The following is a 20836-nucleotide window of genomic DNA, read 5'->3' on the forward strand; positions in this document are numbered from 1 at the left end:
CCCGGCCAGGCCCCACAACTTCCACACAGTGTGCAACAATTATTACACACTGATATTTTCCGACAATTAAAGAGGACCTAAACTCTTCCACATTAGAGAAGGAACATACAGAGAAACCCATCCTGTTTGTATTTAGAGATAACATGGGAGTTTAACACTTTCTGTGCTCCCAGCAAACCAGGAAGTAACAACACTGCAGCATCTCTGAATGAGCTGTATAAGCTGTAATAAGGAAATGTTTTCCTGTAAAGGTTATTATGCTGTTGCTTATGTTTTAGAGCAGAAAGAAAGTCTTGGGTTTAGGTCCGCTTTTAGTCCCTGATTTTTAAAGGAAACCTGTAGAGAGAAAAAGTGACCAATTTATGTTCCTCAACAGAGGGAAGCCTCCAGAAGCTTGTCCCCTCCGCAAAACTTCTTGCACACCCTTGTTGACGGCTTACAATGCAATGCGTGAGCCATCTGCACCTGCGGGGTAGCATGGACCTGACTGGGCCCACCTCTTTCTGCCGAAGCCGGAGCGGGGCCGTGCCACTGCGCAGGCACAGTGCAGCAGGTCTTTGGGTGTCCTTGTTCATGAACAGCTTGGTGGAGGAAGATGGGGTAAGCCGCTGAAGGATCCAGATGCTTCCTCTTCTCAAGGCAAGCTTCTGTTTTTCAAATATAAAAATGAAAGCAAATCAAATCAAATCAAAGATAGCTTTATTGGCATGACCAAGATTCATTACAGGTATTGCCAAAGCAAGGGGAAATAGGGGACATGGGAGGGGGTGGGGTAGGGGGACAATGGCTAAGCAGTCAGTGGACATTTTTAGGTTTACAGTTCTGTTATGCTCCTCTCAGTCTGTGGCATGCTGTGACATAGTGTGCAGCGATTGTCACTGTGGATTCCTCTTCTCCTAGTAGGATATATGTTTTTCTCTCATCTTCTAGTGTGAGAAAGTCTGGGAATAGTTCCGACAATTTCTTAAAGTAAGTGTCCCTGGTCAGTGGCGTACCTAGGGCATTTGACACCCGGTGCTGGGTATTAAAAAGACACCCCCCCCCCCCCATTAAAAAAAAAAAAAAACAGCAAATGTGGCATGCTAAACGTGACACGGCGGGTAATGCCAGGTGTAGGCTCGCTCCCCCCCCTAAAGTTGTCCTTAGTATAGTATAGTGGCACCAGTATAGCTAACAAAAAATGGGTGCGGTTATAACATGCGGCGCGCATTGCGCGCCGCGGCGAAAAATGGGCGTGGCCATGACCGGATGAGGGCAGAGCTAACTAATTTAAAGTGAACCCGGGATAAGAGTGATATGGAGGCTGCCATATTCATTTTCTTTTAAACAATAGGCAGCCCTGCTGATCTATTTGGCTGCAGTAGTGAACTGAATTACACCAGAAACAAGCATGCAGCTAATCTTGTCAGTTCTGACAATATTGTCAGAAGCCCCTGACCTGCTGCTTGCTTATTCAGGGTCTATGGTTTAAAGAATTAGATGCAGAGGACCAGCACAGCAGCCAGGCAGCTGGTATTGCTTAAAAGGAGATAAATATTGCAGCCCAATATTATTCTCACCTCGGGTTCCCCTTAAAAGTGCAACACAAAGACAGTGGGCCTTTCCCCAGAAAATTCACATAATTGTTCAGGTTTTCTCAAGAAAATACACGTAATGTGAACAGATTTGACCAGAAAATAGTTCAATCATGTCGGCAGATTTGCCCAAAAAACACGTTCAATCATGTCGGCAGATTTGCCCAAAAAACACGTTCAATCATGTCGGCAGATTTGCCCAGAAAATACATGCAATCATGTCGGCAGATTTGCCCAGAAAATACATGCAATCATGTCGGCAGATTTGCCCAGAAAATACATGCAATCATGTCGGCAGATTTGCCCAGAAAATACATGCAATCATGTCGGCAGATTTGCCCAGAAAATACATGCAATCATGTCGGCAGATTTGCCCAGAAAATATATGCAATCATGTCGGCAGATTTGCCCAAAAAACACGTTCAATCATGTCGGCAGATTTGCCCAAAAAACACGTTCAATCATGTCGGCAGATTTGCCCAGAAAATACATGTAATCATGTCGGCAGATTTGCCCAGAAAATACATGCAATCATGTCGGCAGATTTGCCCAGAAAATACATGCAATCATGTCGGCAGATTTGCCCAGAAAATACATGCAATCATGTCGGCAGATTTGCCCAGAAAATACATGCAATCATGTCGGCAGATTTGCCCAGAAAATACATGCAATCATGTCGGCAGATTTGCCCAGAAAATACATGCAATCATGTCGGCAGATTTGCCCAGAAAATATATGCAATCATGTGGCAACCTGGCCAGAAAACACTTCAATCATGTAGCAGACCTGGCCAGAACAGTCGATACACCTGCTAATATAAATTAAATAAAAATTTACTCACCTGAAGCAGCAGCAGACCTCCTGTCCCGGCCTCCGTCCGGCGCGCAGCTCTCACGATCCTCTGCAGCCAGCAACTGAAACTCCCGCGGTGAGAGCAGGGCTACGGGAAAATGGCGCCCGAAGCCCTGCATTGCAGACTCAGTCTCCAGAGCAGGGCTTCGGACGCCATTTTACTGTAGCCCTGCTCTGCCGCTGTTGGAGCTGCGGGCTGCTGCTGTCAGTGAACTGACACAGCGTCTATTAGACGCCGAAAATCAGTTCACGCTGGGGGTGCTTGGACAATATTAGGGGGTGCTTCAGCACCCAAACCACCCCCCTGGCACCGCCACTGCCCCAGTATAGCTAGTATAGTTGCCCCAGTATAGCATAGTGGCCCCAGTATAGTTTAGTGTAGCATAGTGGCCCCAGTGTAGCATAGTGGTCCCAGTGTAGCATAGGTGCCCCCAGTGTAGCATAGTGGCCCCCAGTGTAGCATAGTGGCCCCCAGTGTAGCATAGTGGCCGCCAGTGTAGCATAGTGGCCGCCAGTGTAGCATAGTGGCCCCCAGTGTAGCATAGTGGCCCCCAGTGTAGCATAGTGGCCCCCAGTGTAGCATAGGTGCCCCCAGTGTAGCATAGTGGCCCCCAGTGTAGCATAGTGGCCCCCAGTGTAGCATGGTGGCCCCCAGTGTAGCATGGTGGCCCCCAGTGTAGCATGGTGGCCCCCAGTGTAGCATAGTGGCCCCCAGTGTAGCATAGTGGCCGCCAGTGTAGCATAGGTGCCCCCAGTGTAGCATAGTGGCCCCCAGTGTAGCATAGGTGCCCCCAGTGTAGCATAGTGGCCCCCAGTGTAGCATAGTGGCCCCCAGTGTAGCATGGTGGCCCCCAGTGTAGCATGGTGGCCCCCAGTGTAGCATAGTGGCCCCCAGTGTAGCATAGTGGCCGCCAGTGTAGCATAGGTGCCCCCAGTGTAGCATAGTGGCCCCCAGTGTAGCATAGTGGCCCCCAGTGTAGCATAGTGGCCCCCAGTGTAGCATAGGTGCCCCCAGTGTAGCATAGTGGCCCCCGGTATGAGGGAAGCTTGGAAGGTGGGGTGGCGGGGTCCCCTCCTTCCGGCGCTTCCCCCTCCTAATTAGCAGCAGCCAGCAGCTTAGCGAAGCGGGCGGGGAGGACTTACTCACCTGCTCCAGGCGATGGCGCATAACGTCATCCTCACGTGACGCTGGTCTCTCTGTCGCTCACTGTGCTTCCGCAAATCAGGAAGCACAGTGGGCGGTGGAGAAGGTGGAGACCAGCGTCAGGTGACGATGACGCTATTTGCCATCGCCTGGAACGCAGGAAGTAGGTGAGTAAGTCTTCTCCGCCCGCTCCTGCCCGCTCATCAAGCTGCTGCTAATTAGGAGGGTGAAGCGCCAGAAGGAGGGGACCCAGGTGAGGGAGGTGGGGGGTCCGGCCCCCCTCCCCGCCGCTTTCCCCGCCACCCCTCCTTTCCGGGTTGCTTTCCCCCTCCTGTCCGGCCGGCACAGGCCTCTGTGGGGGCCTTGATGACACCCCCTGGGGCGCCCGACACCCGGTGCGGGGCGCCCCATGCCGCCCTATGGTAGGAACGCCACTGTCCCTGGTTGCAGTATATTTGGGGCAGTGCAGCAGGAAGTGGCTTTCATCCTCAAGGGTCTTCTGCTCACAGTGTTTGCATAGTCTCTCTTCCCTGGGTTTGTACGTCTGTCTGTGTCTCCCAGACTCTATTTCGAGGTTGTGAGCACTCAATCTGTATACACTCAGGATTTTCCTCTCTTGAGAGTTTTGCAGCTTTTCCAGGTATGGGGCCATTTTATATTCTCTTTGTAGAGACTGGTATATGGCTAGCTTTTGTGACTGTTTTATTTCACTCCTCCATTTTTCCACATAGTTTTCTTTGCTCTTAGCTGTGGTGTGTTTTATCTGGACTTTTGTTATGACCTGTGGGTCGGGGGTTGGAGGGAGTATAGAGCTGACCACGACTTTCAGTGCACACGGCTTTTCTTTGTCTTCATTGTGCAGCATGGCTTTGTAGTGGGGTGAGTCGGGGCTGCTGCTCTGTAGGTGGGCCCAGAAGGACAACACTCTTTTCTGTACCTCAAGCAGTAATGGGAATCTCCCCAGCTCAGCTCGGCAGGCATTGTTTGAGGTACTCCGATGGACATGGAGAAGGTGTTTGCAGAACTCAAGGTGGAATATTTCTGTTGGGCTGGATTCCCATTTTGATTGGTCTGGGTAGGTGGTGGGGCCCGATACTTCACTTCCATACAGTAGGATTGGGGTGATGACACTGTCAAAAACCTTCAGCCAGACCTTTACTGGTGGTTTGAGGTGGTACAGTTCTTTCCTGATGGCATAGAACGTTCGGCATGCTTTGGCTTTTAGGGCCTCCATGGCTGACTTAAGGCTTCCTGATTGGTTGATTTCCAGACCAAGGTAGGTATATTTATCGGTTCTGCTGATTTCACAGTCATTGAGTATAAAGGATGGGCTCTGGGCTGACCTGTTTTTCCTCTGGAACACAATGGTTTTGGTTTTCTTTAGATTAATGGGGAGTGCCCATGTTGTGCTAAATTTCTCCAGGGTTTCTAGGCTGTCTTGTAGGCCTTCTTTAGTTGGTGATAGCAGTAAGAGGTCATCTGCATACAGTAAGAATTTCACTGTTGTGTCATGCAGGGTGAGTCCTGGTGCTGATGAAGCCTCTAGGGCTGAGGCTAATTTGTTGATGTATATGTTGAAAAGTGTTGGACTCAGGCTGCAACCCTGTCTTACCCCCCGACCCTGGAGGAAAAAAGGTGTTCTTTTCCCATTTACTTTCACACTGCACTTGTTCCCAGTGTATGAGCTCTTTATGACATCATATGTTTTCCCTCCTATTCCGCTCTCTAGGAGTCTCAGGAACAAACCTGGATGCCACACTGAGTCAAAAGCCTTTTTAAAGTCCACAAAGCAGGCAAATATTTTTCCCTTTCTTCGTCTGTGTACATGGTGCTTGATAAGGGTGTGCAGGGTGTAGATGTGGTCGGTGGTGCGATGGTTTGGCATAAAACCTGCTTGGCTCTTACTGATAACATTGTGCTGTGTGAGAAAGGTGAGGATTCTCTTATTCAGGATGCTGTTGAACAGTTTTCCCAGTGTGCTGCTCACACAGATGCCTCTGTAGTTGGCTGGGTCATAGCGATCTCCACTCTTGTAAATGGGAGTTATAAGTCCTTCATTCCAGACCTCAGGGAAGTAACCGGCGTACAGGACCAGGTTGAATAGTTTCCGTATTGCAGCATGGATTTCTGTGGTGCCAGACCTGATCATTTCTGATAGGATTCCATCTGTGCCACTAGCTTTTTTGCCTTTCATGGATTGTATCTTCTCTTTTATTTCCTCCAGTGTGAAAGGTGTGTCAAGTGGGTTTTGAAAATCTTTCACCTTCTCCTCCAGGTTCTTTAATTTGCTGAATATTTGTTCTTGTTCTGGGCTGAGTTCTTTTATAGGAATGTCTCTGTATAGGTCTTTGAAGTATTGTAGCCAGACTTGGCCATTTTGGATATGCTGATTATTTTGTTTGGGTTTTTTGCCAATTTGTTTCCAGGTCTCCCAAAAGGAGTTGTCTTGCAGGGATTCTTCAAGCCGTTCGAGTCGATTTTGGATGTGATTTTGTTTTTTCTTTTTAATGGTCGCTTTATATTGACGTTGTGCGGCGTCATGTGCTGTCCTCAATTCCATGTTGTTTGGATGTCTGTGTTTTTTGTTTGATATGGCTCGTAGGTTGTTTCTTAGTGACTTGCATTCACTGTCGAACCATTTGTTTGAGTTTTTCTTTGATGGTCTCTTTTGGGCAGTCCTTCTTATGTTGGCCATTTCTGCAATGGTGTGTAATATCTGGTTGAAGTGTCTCAGCTTAGCTCAGACTTACTGTGTAAACCCCTAGGGAGCTCAACCTGTGGCAATTAGGACTAAGTACACACAAGCATGAACCACTGGAATCTCAAATTAAACATGAATTCAATTTATTTAGTATCAAAACTCACATCAAATGAATGATAAGTACCCTACCCCATAAAACCAAACTGGGGCGTTAAGCACCAGTCTACACACAATTGACGCAGCCCGCTGCCAGATAAATATACACATTTAAAGGACACCAGAGCCGAAAAAACATTGAAAACGGGAAGCAGGCATATACTGTCACCTGTCTACTGCTCCCCCTGTTCTCCTCTCTGCCCCACTCATTGTACCTGAAAGCACCACGGGATCCTCTTCTTAGTCGCCAGAGTCAGGGTGACTGCGCAGGCGCTAGCCGGGCTGCCCATGGCCAGGAGCACACTGTACACATGCGTATGACGTCAAGCGCATGGCATTGTGACGTCATACGCATGCGCAGTGCGCTGGAAGGGGTGTCACCCGTCTGGCAGAAGTGGGGCCGACATCCTTCCTCCCTCCCTCTCACCTGTCCATGCAACACATCCACGCTTTTCAGCAGCCGACTACTCTCCACTTCCTGTTTCCCTATGCGTCATAAAGTTTGCCAGTGTTTTTGAAGGACACCAAGGTCACTGGTGACAGATACGGTTATCAACACAAGTTGCCGTTTGTCTTTACAAAACTCTTAGTACTGCTGCTCAACATTTGATATTTTCTCCCCAATTTTTCTGAAATCAGCTCCCACAGGAGAAGTGCGATCTAACAGAACCATCTACTGGACAGACTGTCCGGCTACCGTTACATACCTTCCAGTTTTGTGATGCAGTTTCCATCCAGGTAAAGCTCCTCTAAACTGACACAACGTTCTAGACCTTCAATTTTGGTCAGGTAATTGTTGTTGAAGGTAGCCCATCGTAAATTTCCCAGCTTTTCCAGATTCGTGATTTTGGAGAGTTTTTGTCCATCCATATTTATGGATGTCACCTAGAAGGACATACAACACATTATCTAATATCAACAGAAAGCCCCTAGTCATAACTGATGCAAGTAAGGAAAGATGAATACAGTCTCCATGCAAGCATCCCCCTAGAGAGAAGAGAAGCAAGAGCCCAACAGCATTATCACTATTCAGGTAAGACAAACATTCTCCTAAAAGTATAATTGTCAGGCATAAAATCAAAAATCAATTCTTTATTTTTATCTGGTAAACAAGTTATAAGGATGCTAACCTAACAATCCAAAAGTTAAAAATCACTCTTACTTTTTTTCTCCATAAAACATAATTCCCCAGTTTCCGACTCTTATTTGGTACATATACCGCACAAAGGAAGTTGCAGGGCATGCTGGGTTGTCTTTTTTTTCTTATTCTCCCCTCAGCCATAACTAATGCAGTCTGATTGGTTGAAGCCTCTTTCCCTCCCACACCACTGTTCCTCTCTGTTTGGCCAATATTTCTTATGCTAAGACAATGCAATTTCTACTGCAGAGCTGGGTGGGAGTATCTGAAGATTGGGAGGAGGGCGAGCAATGAGACACAGACAGAGTAAGGGAGGAAATGATGTCAAGATTGGCTTCAAGATAGCCACAGTCAAAATGGAAAATCCTAAGAAGTATCTCTTTTTTTACTATAGAAAAATCACTAAAATCAAAATGTGGACAGTGCAATACATGCTGTATGTTATGTAGGTAGAGCAAGTATTTATCTACTTATATATGTGTGTTTGTATGTTTTATGAGATAGTATGGCTGACAGCTCTTCTTTAACCAATGAACCTTCATGGACATAAAAGTTACGTCCAGGAGGCCATGTGTGCTCCCGTGGCCGATCGCGCGCGTGCACGCGCGCTCCCGGCCCGCGGTTCTTTAGCCAGGTAATCAGTGAATCGGGCTATGGTGCCCGATCACTGATTCCTCTCCCCCGCAGAAAAAGCGACGGCCCTCATGCGTCTCTCTAAGCGTATGTTACGCTTAAAGTGACGTCATGTAAACAAACTCATGGCCGCCATCTTGTGGACAAAAAGTAAATCTACACCTAAATGTAAAAAAATATAAAAATAATCATATATTTATTTTTAAAAATTACAATTTATATCCCACCCTCCAAAAAATACACACATAAAATGTTTAATAAAAAAAAGCAAAAAACATTACAATAAAAAAAACAAACACGTAAATATTTACCTAAGGGTCTAAACTTTTTAAATATCAATGTAAAGATGAAATATTTCTTTTTTTTAATTATTATAAGCTTGTAAATAGTGATGAATGCAAAACGGAAAAAATGCACTTATTTCCAAATAAAATATTGTCGCCATACATTGTGATAGGGACATAAACAGTGAAATAACCGTGACAAATGGGCAAATACAATACGTAGGTTTTAATTATGGAGGCATGTATTATTTTAAAACTATAATGGCGAAAACTGAGAAATAATGAATTTTTTCAGTTTTTTTTCTTATTCTTCCTGTTAAAATGCATTTACAGTAAAGTGGCTCTTAGCAAAATGTACCCCCCAAAGAAAGCCTAATTGATGGCGGAAAAAATAAGATATAGATCAGTTCATTGTGATAAGTAGTGATAAAGTTATAGGCTAATGAATGGGAGGTGAACATTGCTCGGATGCATAAAGTGAAAACGACTGAATGCGAAGTGGTTAAAGTGGTATTGTCATCAAAATAAATTAACTGTTTTTGAACAGATAAATATTGTAATTTTAAGACCTAAAGACAGCTCCTTGTGACTCGTAACAAGTCGTCATTGTCACCTAAAAGAAAATGTCTATAAGAATCATTTTTTTGCAAATTTTACAAACTCTAATGGGCTTTTATTGCTTATGGATGGATAAATGTATCATTATTGAAGAAAATGTATCTTAAAAGTTAAAATCATCTTCAAAATTGGTTTCCCCAAAGACTTTCCTTAAAGGGATACTTAAGTCTGGCCAAAAAAATGAGTTTAACTCACCTGGGGCTTCCCTCAGCCCCCTGCAGCTGATCGGTGCCCTCGCAGCTCCGCTCTGACGCTCCAGGACCCGCCAGCGAACACTTCCGGTTTCGCCATCACCGGTCGACAGGCATGGGAACGCGAGTGATTGTTCGCGTTCCCAGCCACAATAGCACCCCCTATACTACTATTGCGGCCTTCTTGCCGCAATAGTAGCCTAGGGGGTGCTATTGTGGCTGGGAACGCGAACAATCACTCGCGTTCCCATGCCTGTCGACCGGTGACGGCGAAACCGGAAGTCGTCGCCGGCGGGTCCAGGAGCATCGGAGCGGAGCTGCGAGGGCACCGATCAGCTGCAGGGGGCTGAGGGAAGCCCCAGGTGAGTTAAACTCATGTTTTTGCCCAGACTTAAGTATCCCTTTAAATGTTATATCCTTGTAATTTATCACAGTTTTCCATTGGTCCACTAACTTGACCTATGAAAATCCTCCCTGAGTAAATCAATGGGGAGCCCTGGCGAGTGATTTTAAAGATGCATTTGCAGAGGCAATCTGTACAGTAATATAGAGAATGCGTGTGTGGAGCGGTGTTGTGGCGTTCATAGTCCAACAGAGAGAGGACGCATGGGAAGCGCCTATGGAATCAAGATCACAAAAGAGAGAAGAAAGAAGTAAACTGATAATACAGAGCCAAAGTCCTCACACATTTTTGGCACGGCGCAAATGAATTCATGGGACTGAATCAGGAACGATATGGTTCATCATATAAAACACGTTTCTCCATTTCTCTGTCCATCCTAAACACTGGCATGGTATGGCCCTTGAGAACTGGAGATCGACACCTGTGCTCTAGTGCATAGAGATGGAGATGAGCCCTTGTTTATGATATTGCAACGAGATAAAAACAAGGAACACCAAGAGCCCCAATAGTGTAATATGTACTGGTAAATGGTTACTAGATAGAGTAAATATTAATACTCACAAACCAGGGTTACCATTAGGCAACCACTGTAAAGGCAGGTGGGGAGATTTTCCTGACCCCACTCAGGAATAAGAAGTCGCTCTCTGTAGCTGAGAAAAAGGGGGTTCAACCCTCCACCCAGGGTGGACTCAATATTATGCAGGAGAACAGAGGCGCCAAAAGGATAAAAGGAAGCTAAATGAGCTTAAAAAAACTAATTCTTGGTAAATAGAGTAGGTAGTGGTGGACTTACCTCATCCAAGTAGACGCACAACGACTGTAGTAAAGACAGTCAATATATTTTATTTATGAACTCCAAATATGCAACGCGTTTTGCAGGGTTGATCCCGCTTCATCAGGCAATAACAACGGAGCAATAGCATATGTGGTCAGAAGAAGAGCACCTCTTGTTTATGATATGGACAGGGCTTTGTAAAAAAGGGGGAGACTTTGCTGATGCCCTCTTACAGAGCACCCCTTACACACACACACACACACACACACACACACACACACACACACACACACACACACACACGTCATGGACCATGCAGGCTGGTATAGCTTAGGGAATGGAGCCCCCTGCAGTTGGACTTTTTCTGGCTATAACAGCCTAATTGGGGAACAATGGGTGAAAGAGGCTTGGGAGGGGGAGCACATGCTGTCTGTTTTCTTATAATGTAATCAAATTTATAAAACACATTATTATTTTATATCATTTAACTGCGATTGTATCTATCTTCCTTATCCTAAAAATGACTTTTTAAGATATTCCACAGTTTTATTTTATGTTTAAATCTACTTTTTAAGTTGTAACCGTTTTATTGTTTTTGCTCAACGACACATTTATTGAAGTATGCCAGAGCTAAAATCTATGAACTATTGACCCTTTTTTATCTCTTTCCTGCTCTCAGAAGCCATTTTCTGCTAGGAAAGTGTCTTATAGTTGGAATTTCTTATCAGTGAGGTCACACTGTAGTCACTTCCTGTCTGAGTCAGAACTGAGTCAGCCACTTACATACCTGATATTTAATTCTTTCAGGCAGAGAAAGAAAAAAAAAGGAACACAGCATAGTTATTTGTGTGCTTAGCACTGTACATATACACGCCTATCACATGTCACATGTCACTTCGGGTATCCTTTCAGAACCATTTTTCTAGAGTAACTTTAAAAACCACAAGGCCTTTTTACTTATTTATACTATTCTCTTTGATTAAAGGAAACCTCCCCAAGGAGTACTCCCCTCAGAAGGCGAAAACCTCTGGTTCCTAAAGAGGCGTCCCCCGTCGCCCCTCGCACGCTCCTTCCTCTGCTGTGACTACCCCCCGGACACAGGCAAACCAAAACCAATCCCAGGCATCGCCTGCTGGCGCAGCGTGTCAGTGGATATTTGTTGATCTGGAGCCCAATGACTACTGCAGCTGTGATGTCGACGGACTTTCGTTAGTCCCACCACTTGAAACGGGCTGTAGAGGAGGTCAGGAGAAGCCTCATTAGGATCCAGAGGCTTTGTCCTCCCCTAAGGGCACTTTTTTCACTACAGATACTCTTTAACATACTTAGCATGTATAGGGGCTTAGTTATTATCTGCAGGAGTTAGCTCATTGACTTCAGTGCAATTTCCAAAAATTATACATTTGGTCTGAAATGGCCAGCAATTTCACAAGACTGTTGGAAAGCACATTTTCGCTTTAATACCGTCTGTATATTTAGTGCTTTTTATGTTTTCCTTAAAGTGGATCTGAGATGAACTTTTACCCATTGCATAATTGTGTTCCTTTCCTACTGTTTATAGGGCATTCCTCAAGCCAAATACTTTTTTGTTTCAATACTCTAATTCCCTATAAACTACACAAGCCCCGCCTACAGGTTTTCAGAGAGCCAAGGCACTTTCAGACAGTAGCAAGGGCTCATGGGAGCTCAGTCTGGGCAGGAGAGGGGGGGGGGGGGGGGGTATTAATAGCCAGAGATTTCAGAGGTAGAGGGGAGGAGGAGGGGGGATTAGGTATTTTTGCTCAAGATGCAGATAAGCCTGCCTCTGTGTAATATTTACGAACAACATGGCTGCTGTCATTGTATCACAGGAATAATCAATCATTCTGTTAAAGCTGTTTGCAGCTAGATGTGCTGTGTAAGCTATCTAAACTTTAGGTAACATAGACAGACAAGTTACGTGTTATAGTTAATTTTTCACCTCTGATCCGCTTTAAATATTATCCTTACCGATCAGAACTGACTGAGCACAATACATCATGTCTGCCAGTTAATATTTCTCTTACCATATCATACCAGCGGTTACTGAGTTCAGCATATGGATCCAGGCAGTTGTCGCTCATCTCAGAGAGGATCTGAGCAGAAGGTAATAGGCTGAGGCAGCGCGGTTTCACAGTATCTGTTCTTGCATTGGTCAGCAGCACCGCCTGCACATACAGGAAAAAACAATTAGCTCCTCACATCATATGAAATAAGAATAGGAGTCCTCAGTTAAAGTGATTAGCAATGCTCGTTCGGATTCCGCGGAAATGAAATGATATTGGCATTTCTGATCGGAAATCGGATTTCAGCAGAAATACCGCATTACCGCAACTCTGTCATTTTAGCTCAATCACAGAACTCGGAAGCATTGGACCCAGGGCAGGGCCGAGGCAGAGGCTAAAGAGGCTCCAGCCTCAGGGTGCAGTGTAGAAGGGGGCGCACAACTCACTCAGCTATCATTCACCTATTGTGCTTGAAGCAGATAGAAATAAGAAAAGGGGAACATGCAGTGACTGCAAGCCAGATATCTAGAGATTAAGGTGTTGGGGGGTAGGAGGCCCGAGGGAGCCTCTTAGTCTAATAGCAATCAGTGTGTGACGGCTGGGGTGGGAGGGATGGAGGGGCGCACTTTGGTGTCTCAGCCTTGGGTGCTGGAGGGCCTTGTCCCGGCTCTGATTGGATCAATCAGAGAATGCAGAGTAAGCTCTAAAGTATTTGGCCAAAGAGTGGGTTGCAGATTCGTGCAACCACTGTATAAGCCTGCAGGAGATTAACCCCCCCCCCCCAGTTTTCCAAGGTCCTGCTGGAAACTGGATGGTCGCTCTCTGGGGTTTGTAGTTTTTAGTAAAGGAAGTTGATCTGGGCACTCATTAGGAAGGAGGCACCCAAGTGTAAGAATATATATAAACTTCTAATACTTAAAATAAGAATGAGAGGTAATCTCTTACCTCTCCTGGTGACATCAACACCAGTAGTACTGGAAATGTATTTATTAAATACCGCTTCTTCTTATCTTAAAGAGAAACTCCGACCAAGAATTGAACTTTATCCCAATCAGTAGCTGATACCCCCTTTTACATTAGAAATCTATTCCTTTTCACAAACAGACCATCAGGGGGTGCTGTATGACTGATATTGTGGTGAAACCCCTCCCACAAGAAACTCTGAGGACCGTGGTACTCCTGGCAGTTTCCTGTCTGTGAACCTTGTTACATTGTGGGAAATAGCTGTTTACAGCTGTTTCCAACTGCCAAAAAAGCATGCAGCAGCTACATCACCTGCCAACAGTAAAATGTCACCATGTAATAAATGTCAGACTGTAAATCAGGGATTTAAAAGATTTTACAATGGGCAAACACTGACTAAATCATTTACACATAATTATTGTAAAAATGAAACACTTTTTTTATTACATTATTTTCACTGGAGTTCCTCTTTAACGATTAGAAGTTTATATATATTTTTACACTTGGGGCCTCCATCCTTAGGAGTGCACAACTGTAGGGTAGGAATGGCAGCACCAGTACAAGAATGACTCATTTTTGGAAACACCCCTTTAGTCTAGAACATTATTTATAAAACAGAAACATTTGAATCCAAAAACTATCAAAGTGCCACCTGTGTAATTCGGCCTCCTGTGAAAAACATGGCGGATTCCGCCGCCTCTTCATCTGTAATTGGAGCGCCGTCCATGTGTGTCAACGACTTCAATCTTCCGATGGCCACCAAACGCACCGAAGCTGGCTTAGAAAAGGACAACCATGTCAGCTACTGGAGTCTGTCAATAACTTTTTTCATTGTCCCCGTACGATGGTCTCACAGCTCAGCGAGAAGAAAGAAAATGTTTATTACACATCAGTATAAGAGCAACAGTGTGCATTGTGCTGCCTCTCGGGGGTCTCCAGAAACTAGGTCATGCATTCAGGATGCCTCATTCAGAACCACTGAAAGAGACAGCCGCCATTGTCTAGCCTCGGCTAAATGATGACATCCTTATTAAAGTCAGAAGAAAAGCAGATTTTCATTTCTGACGTCCAATCTTCGCACAATAAGGATGGAGGAAGAGCACGTAATGAAGACAGTGAAAAGGGGCAGCAAATCTGATGCTGAGCGAACCATTAGGCTCCAAACTATACAGGATGTCTGAGGCTGGCATCGAATGAGGTGAAACTGAGGAGTAATTGAGGTTTTGTTCGCACTCTGATAAAACTGCTTATTGTGACACGGAAAACAACAAAGACACACAAACAGTGTCAGATATTAACAAGCCCATCAAATGACGGCTTTTTTTCAATCCCAGCTAGAACATAAAATGTCCCCAATTACCATCATGTGTGATTTGTGGTTTTATGGGCTGAAATCATTACGGCGTCCAATGTAATGGAGTATTGTTCGGCTAATGCAGTAGGAAGTGTAATCACTGAAAATACGTCATATGTGCTCTAAACACGTACGGTTTTGCAATGGAAACGTGTTAAAGAGAACCTGTAGTGCCTAAGGAACGTGGCTTATCTAATAAAGCTAAGATGCGAGTGTTCCTCAACCCTGACAAAACAAATCTGGATTTCCCACACTCAGGTCGGCCACCTGGGGCAACCTAGTGCTCAAAAGGAAGAGAGTGGTCACTACCGCAAATATATTAAACGGGAATCAGGTGTTGCTTTTCAGAGGGTAATACAGTCTATTTAAACCACACAGATAAAATCAGGGCTGTGGAGTCAGTACAAAAATCATCCGACTCCAACTCCGACTCCTCAGTTTATGAAACCACAGACTCCGACTCCAGGTACCCAAAATGGCTCCGACTTTGACTCCTTGACTCCGACTCTTTATTCTAATACTTACCAGGGCTGTGGATTTGGTACAAAAATCATCTGACTCCTGAAATTAAAAGGCCTTACATTGCAGGTCCATGCATACTGGTCCCGGGTGCATCAAACCACAACTCAATATACATAATAAACACAATAAAGTGCTTAGTGCTGTAAACAGATCATCAGATTATTCACCTGTTCTCCAGCCCAACTGGTTTCGGCCTTGTGCCATCATCAGGATTCCCCTGTCCTAAGTGTGGGAAATCCAGATTTGTTTATCAGCGCTGAGCAATACTTGTATCTTGGCTATTTTCCATTGTAGATTGGAATCCTCTGGCAGATTCTTTTAGTGTGGACTCATCATTCTGATGCCCCCCCTTCATGCCTCCCCAGCTACACCGCTGGACAGACTCCCTTTTTACAAAACAGTTGCTTATTATTTATCTGTAGCATTGTCTGCGCAACATGCACACGCCTAAAAAAGTAAGCATAAGACCGCCTCCGGTTAACTTCTGGATTTTCCGACTTTAAAGTCAGAAAACCACTGTGCCTGTGTGGCCCAGTACAGTCTGCGCCTGCACAGTACGCTCCAGGTGACGTCAGTGGGAGCGAGGGCGTGGCCGCAGTGGTTTTCTGACTTTGAAGTCGGAAATTCCAGAAGTGAACCTGAGGCGGGGACCGGAGCATCAGTGAGTGGCTGCGTGGGCACAGGATGTCTGCGGGGGACCATTAGAAGCCCCAGGTAAGTTCAACTCTTTTTCCCCCTATCCCCTTACAGTAGTCCTTGAAGCCTCTTTCACAGTGGGACGTTGCGGTTTGATGCAACGTTAACGTCGCAGCGCAAACTTACAACGCAACGCGCCCAAAACGTCACAATGCAGTGTTACCAACGCATACAGCATATACAGTAGAAAATACAGGCAATGAAAAGTATGTCTCCGAGTCATTACTGAGCATGTGAAAACAGTCTACCGCAGCTGATAACGTGTATAACGCACAGCATGCAGCACTTTCACTTAACGTGCAGCGTTAGACACCAACGCAACGTGTGCAGTTGTGGTTTTAACGTGCGACTTTAATGTCGCACTGTAAAAGAGGCCTTAAGGTTTTTACATTTCTACAAAGAAATTATTGTATCTGTCACATACAAGGTCACATTTAGAGAAATATTGCTTATAAGTGCCAGGGTGAATAATTACCTAATATAATTAAGGTAAGAAGAGTAATATTGAAATGAAGTTAATCCGGAACAACTAATTTGAGTGATTATTTTGCTTGTAAATGTGCTGAAAGGTTATTTTTATCAATTAGGTGATAAGTCATTTATGAGAAGTTTTGTGAATAGAGCCCAATTGAACCAAAGTACCAAAAAGTAGGTGAAAAAGTATTGTCCATATCACTCTGAGTATTTTCTTGCTTGCTGGTGTCTTAACCACTTCACAACTGAGAGGTTTTACCCCTTCAGCATCCGAGAAATTTTCTCCTTTCAGTGCTCCTTACATTCATTCGCCTATAACTTTATCATTACTTATCACAATAAAATGAACTATATTTTGTTTTTTTCACCACCAATTAGGCTTTCTTTAGGTGGGACACTATGCCAAGAATTATTTTATTCTAAATGTGTTTTAATGGGAAAATAGGAAAACATTTGAAAAAAAAAAAACATTTTTCAGTTTTCCGCCATTATAGTTTTTAAATAATGCATGCTACTATAATTAAAATCCATGTAACTTATTTGCCCATTTGTCCCGGTTATTACACCGTTTAAATTATGTCCCTATCACAATGTTTGGCGCCAATATTTTATTTGCAAATAAAGGTGCATTTTTTTCAGTTTTGTGTCTATCCCTAATTACAAGCGCATAATTTATAAAGTAACAGTGTTATACCCTCTTGATATAAATATTTAAAGATTTCAGTCCCTAAGGTAACTATTTAAGTTTATTTTTATTGTAATTTTTTTTAATTTATTTTAATATTACAAAAAAAAAAATATTGGTAACAATTGGGGAGTGTGGGAGTTAATGAGTTAAAATGAATAGTGAAAATAATGTATTTGTATGTGAAAAATTTTTTTGGGTGTAGTATTACTTTTTGGCCACAATTTTTTTTTCAGGCGTCCTGCAAGCGTCGGAAAGGACGCTTGCAGGAAGGGAGGCTGGGAAACAGTTTTTTCACAATGATCGCGCTGCTTCTCGTGGAAGTATGCCGAACATTGCGGGGGCAGAGATCAACGAACGGGAATGGATTTTCCCGCTCAATGATCTCCGGGCGAGCGGGCACGATCACGGGAGTGCGCGCACGTGCGAGCGGGAGCGCGGCGGCAGCGGCGGGGGGTGCGCATATCTACGCTTCGGGCAGGGAACTGAAGTCCAAAGGAGCGTAGATATACTGTACCCGGGCAGCGAAGTGGTTAAAATGCATTTTATGGATAAGTTGTGAAAATATCACCTAGGAGAAAACTCAGGAGAAAAACTGAATTGAATTAGGGCCCAGATGCTGTAAGTTAGTTCTGGATCTACTGTCTGCATTGCTGTTGTAGATTTTTAACTAAAGCTGAAATGTCAAATTTACAGCCTAGCAACTGATTAAATATCATGTTTCACTGCTAGATTAGTGGTTAGTTTCTCTCCTGTTGGGGCACGTCACCGCCGTAGGAGAGTCTATTAGGGATAATTTGTGCACAACTTATGCTGAAGCTAACGCCCCCCTTTACTGTACCTGTTTGGAATACAAGGTGTGTAATCTGCCCGTTAGTCGAGCTCTGCATACTTGTGCAGGTAGTCAATTCAGGTGCAGCGTCTGTTTGGAAGCGCTGCTATTTCCTTCTACTGATTAAATAACATTCAATTGTGCTCCCCTAAAATCAGCACCGATCCTATCCAGTTCAGGCATGCGGCACTCCCACTTAACCTCCTTGCCGTTCTGATTCTTTCCAGATTTTAGGGTCTAAAAGCGGTGCAATTTTTTTTCCACTCTTTCAGACCCTAAAACCTGAAAAATATCATTCTGGCAGGGAGATCTGCAGCAAAATAAAAAATGTTTTACCATTCTGGGCTCCTGTGCTGCAGTTTTCTCTTTGCCCACAAGATGGCGCTAATATACATATAAACGAACTTCTCTATATTTCTCTAATATAGAGAAGTTCGTTTTCAATATTAGCCCCGCCCCCGATGACGTCACGCTGCCACCACCGCTCTGCTGCCACCACCACGGCTCCGCTGCTCCAACTGGCTGCCGGGTCCCCGGAAGAATAGTGGGGACATGGGGGATCCCGGCAGCCAGGGAAAGACCCCACACTGCCGGGGAGAGAGGCTGGAGTCCCGCTGCGCAGCGAGATCGCGTGCGGGACTCCACAACTAAAGGTAAAGCTCTGCACTCCCTACCCCGACCTGAGCTCGGGATCACCGCTAATAGCTTCTTTTTTCTACCCCGAGCTCAGGTCGGGAAAACCGGCAAGGAGGTTAAAGTGGACCCAAATTAAAAATACAGATAGATTTCAGAAATAAAATCTATTTTCTAAATTATAATGATAAATAGCAGTCTTTTTTCAGCAGCATGATGACAAATATAATACATAATAAATATAATACATTTATTGGAGGAACCCCTCCCTTCCTTTCAAATTGCCGGGATTTTTCCGGCAAACTGGTGGAAGAGATAAAAAAACAAAAACAAAACACAGGCTGCTACTGATGATGTCACAGGGGAGGTGATCTCAGCTTGTGTGAGATTTCCCATAGACGACGCCCCTGTGAGGGAGGGTAGCTGATGACAAACACACCCATGATCTAAAACCTCCTACTAAGCTCAGAAGTAATGGCTGCCACCTGTATAACCCTAGTTATGAAAAGAGAAGGGTGAAAGGCATACACTGAAATGCTCATAGGCTTGAAGGAGTGTTTATTTATCTTTGTATGTGTCAGAGTAGTGCAACTAAATATTTTGAATTAAAGAAATGTTTGGTTTGGGTCCGCTTTAATATGCTATATGCACATATAGGGCTCGATTCACTAACTGGTGATAACTCAGTTATCACGTGTTAAGGCTTTTCATGTGCAAACTTGCGTGCTAAGCATTTTGCACGTGCAAAGTTTATGCCGTTCGTGTGCTAAAATTTACAGCGTTACACCGCTCGCACGATAAGTGCACTTTGCACGTGAAAACTATGGTGCTTCGCGTGTTAACCTATTAGTGTGTATGCTTAGCACGCCAGTGCTAAGCTGGTTTGCACGCGATGTAATGCGCACAAAACTTTACGCGCGTAAACTATTGACTTTGCGTGAAGTCAATAGTTTACGCGTGTAACGTTTTATGCGCATGATATCACATGCAAAGCAGCTTTGCACCGCGTGCTAAGTGTTAGCACGCTTTTGTGAATCAAGCCCCTAGTGTGACTCTAGTTGGTGTACTGAAGTGCGTTGCCCTCCAAAGTTCTCACAGTTCACAGTTCTTGAGGACCTCTTATATTCAATACCACGTTGCATCCAGCAGATCACAGGTCACACAGTATCACCACCGCAGATTGTGTTTTATGGTTTTCCGCGGTGGAGATAACGTGTGACCTGTGATCTGCTGGATGCAATGTGGTATTGAATATAAGAGGTCCTCAGGAACTGTGAACTGTGAGAACTTTGGAGGGAAGCGCACTTCAGTACACCAACTAGAGCCTAGCAACTGCCATTTAAGAAGATGAAGTAACGAAGGCTGCCTCCAAGCCAACCTGCAAGTACTACCCTTATGCAAGCTGCTCAAATATGAGGGTGGACAACTACATATCTTGGAGGCGAAAACCAGAACTATTACTCTCCTTTCTGGAGTAACCCAGATTGTTGGAACTCAGCAAAATACCAACACATCTGAACAAATACAGCTCTAATACAATAGTCATATAATAGTCCCTGCATCTATCAATATAGTTACCCGTAAACATGCCTTGCAGAAACATTTCCCAGATAATCACATACCAAAATTCTTGAAATGCTAAACGAGATTCTTTCAGACACCTAACAAGAAACTTGTACAGAATCCTAGTAAAGACTCCGGCCTTACAAACAGCCACTCTTTCCAAGGAAGAACAATAACAATGATAACAACAGGGATGGCCTTGGATGAAGAACGAGAAGAAGCCTTGGAGGGGGTTAGGCTGATTTTTCCATGTTATAGAGAATGAGGTTGGTGAACTCCGCTCAAACCTCTGCCAGAAGGAACCTGCGCCTCCCTCCGTCCCCGTCCCCTCCCTCCGCCCCCCTTCAATGTCTATTTAGGGATAACAGATTTCCAAGTGTGACTGGTGGCGCCGTAGTATGGCAGCCTCGGCTCTAGGCCTTCGGGAATGTTCCCTCCTTACTCTCATCATCCAACCCTCCTTCCAGAAACTGTACGAGACAAAACCAATTCCGGGTAAACCCCCCTCCCACACCCCCCAATTCCATTTGTGCAGTGAGACTGGGAGAGGAGCTAGGACGCTGCTGTGGGATCTCCCGACCTACGGTGGGCTGCAGAAAGCCCAAGGTAAGTACCAATTTC

General features: G+C 44.7%; 1 protein-coding gene across 1 annotated transcript in view; it reads right to left on the reverse strand.

Annotated features, from left to right (window-relative positions):
- Positions 1-20836, reverse strand: part of LRRC9 (leucine rich repeat containing 9) — a 150775-nt gene that overhangs the window by 42179 nt on the left and 87760 nt on the right. Inside the window, exons 19-21 of the mRNA XM_068254432.1 lie at positions 14109-14234; positions 12515-12655; positions 7135-7312 (exon numbers count right to left, since the gene is read on the reverse strand). Of these exons, the coding sequence (XP_068110533.1) occupies positions 7135-7312; positions 12515-12655; positions 14109-14234 (445 nt within the window). The remainder of the gene's footprint in view (positions 1-7134; positions 7313-12514; positions 12656-14108; positions 14235-20836) is intronic.

This window comes from Hyperolius riggenbachi, chromosome 9 (genome assembly GCF_040937935.1).
Source record: "Hyperolius riggenbachi isolate aHypRig1 chromosome 9, aHypRig1.pri, whole genome shotgun sequence".
Taxonomy (NCBI): domain Eukaryota; kingdom Metazoa; phylum Chordata; class Amphibia; order Anura; family Hyperoliidae; genus Hyperolius; species Hyperolius riggenbachi.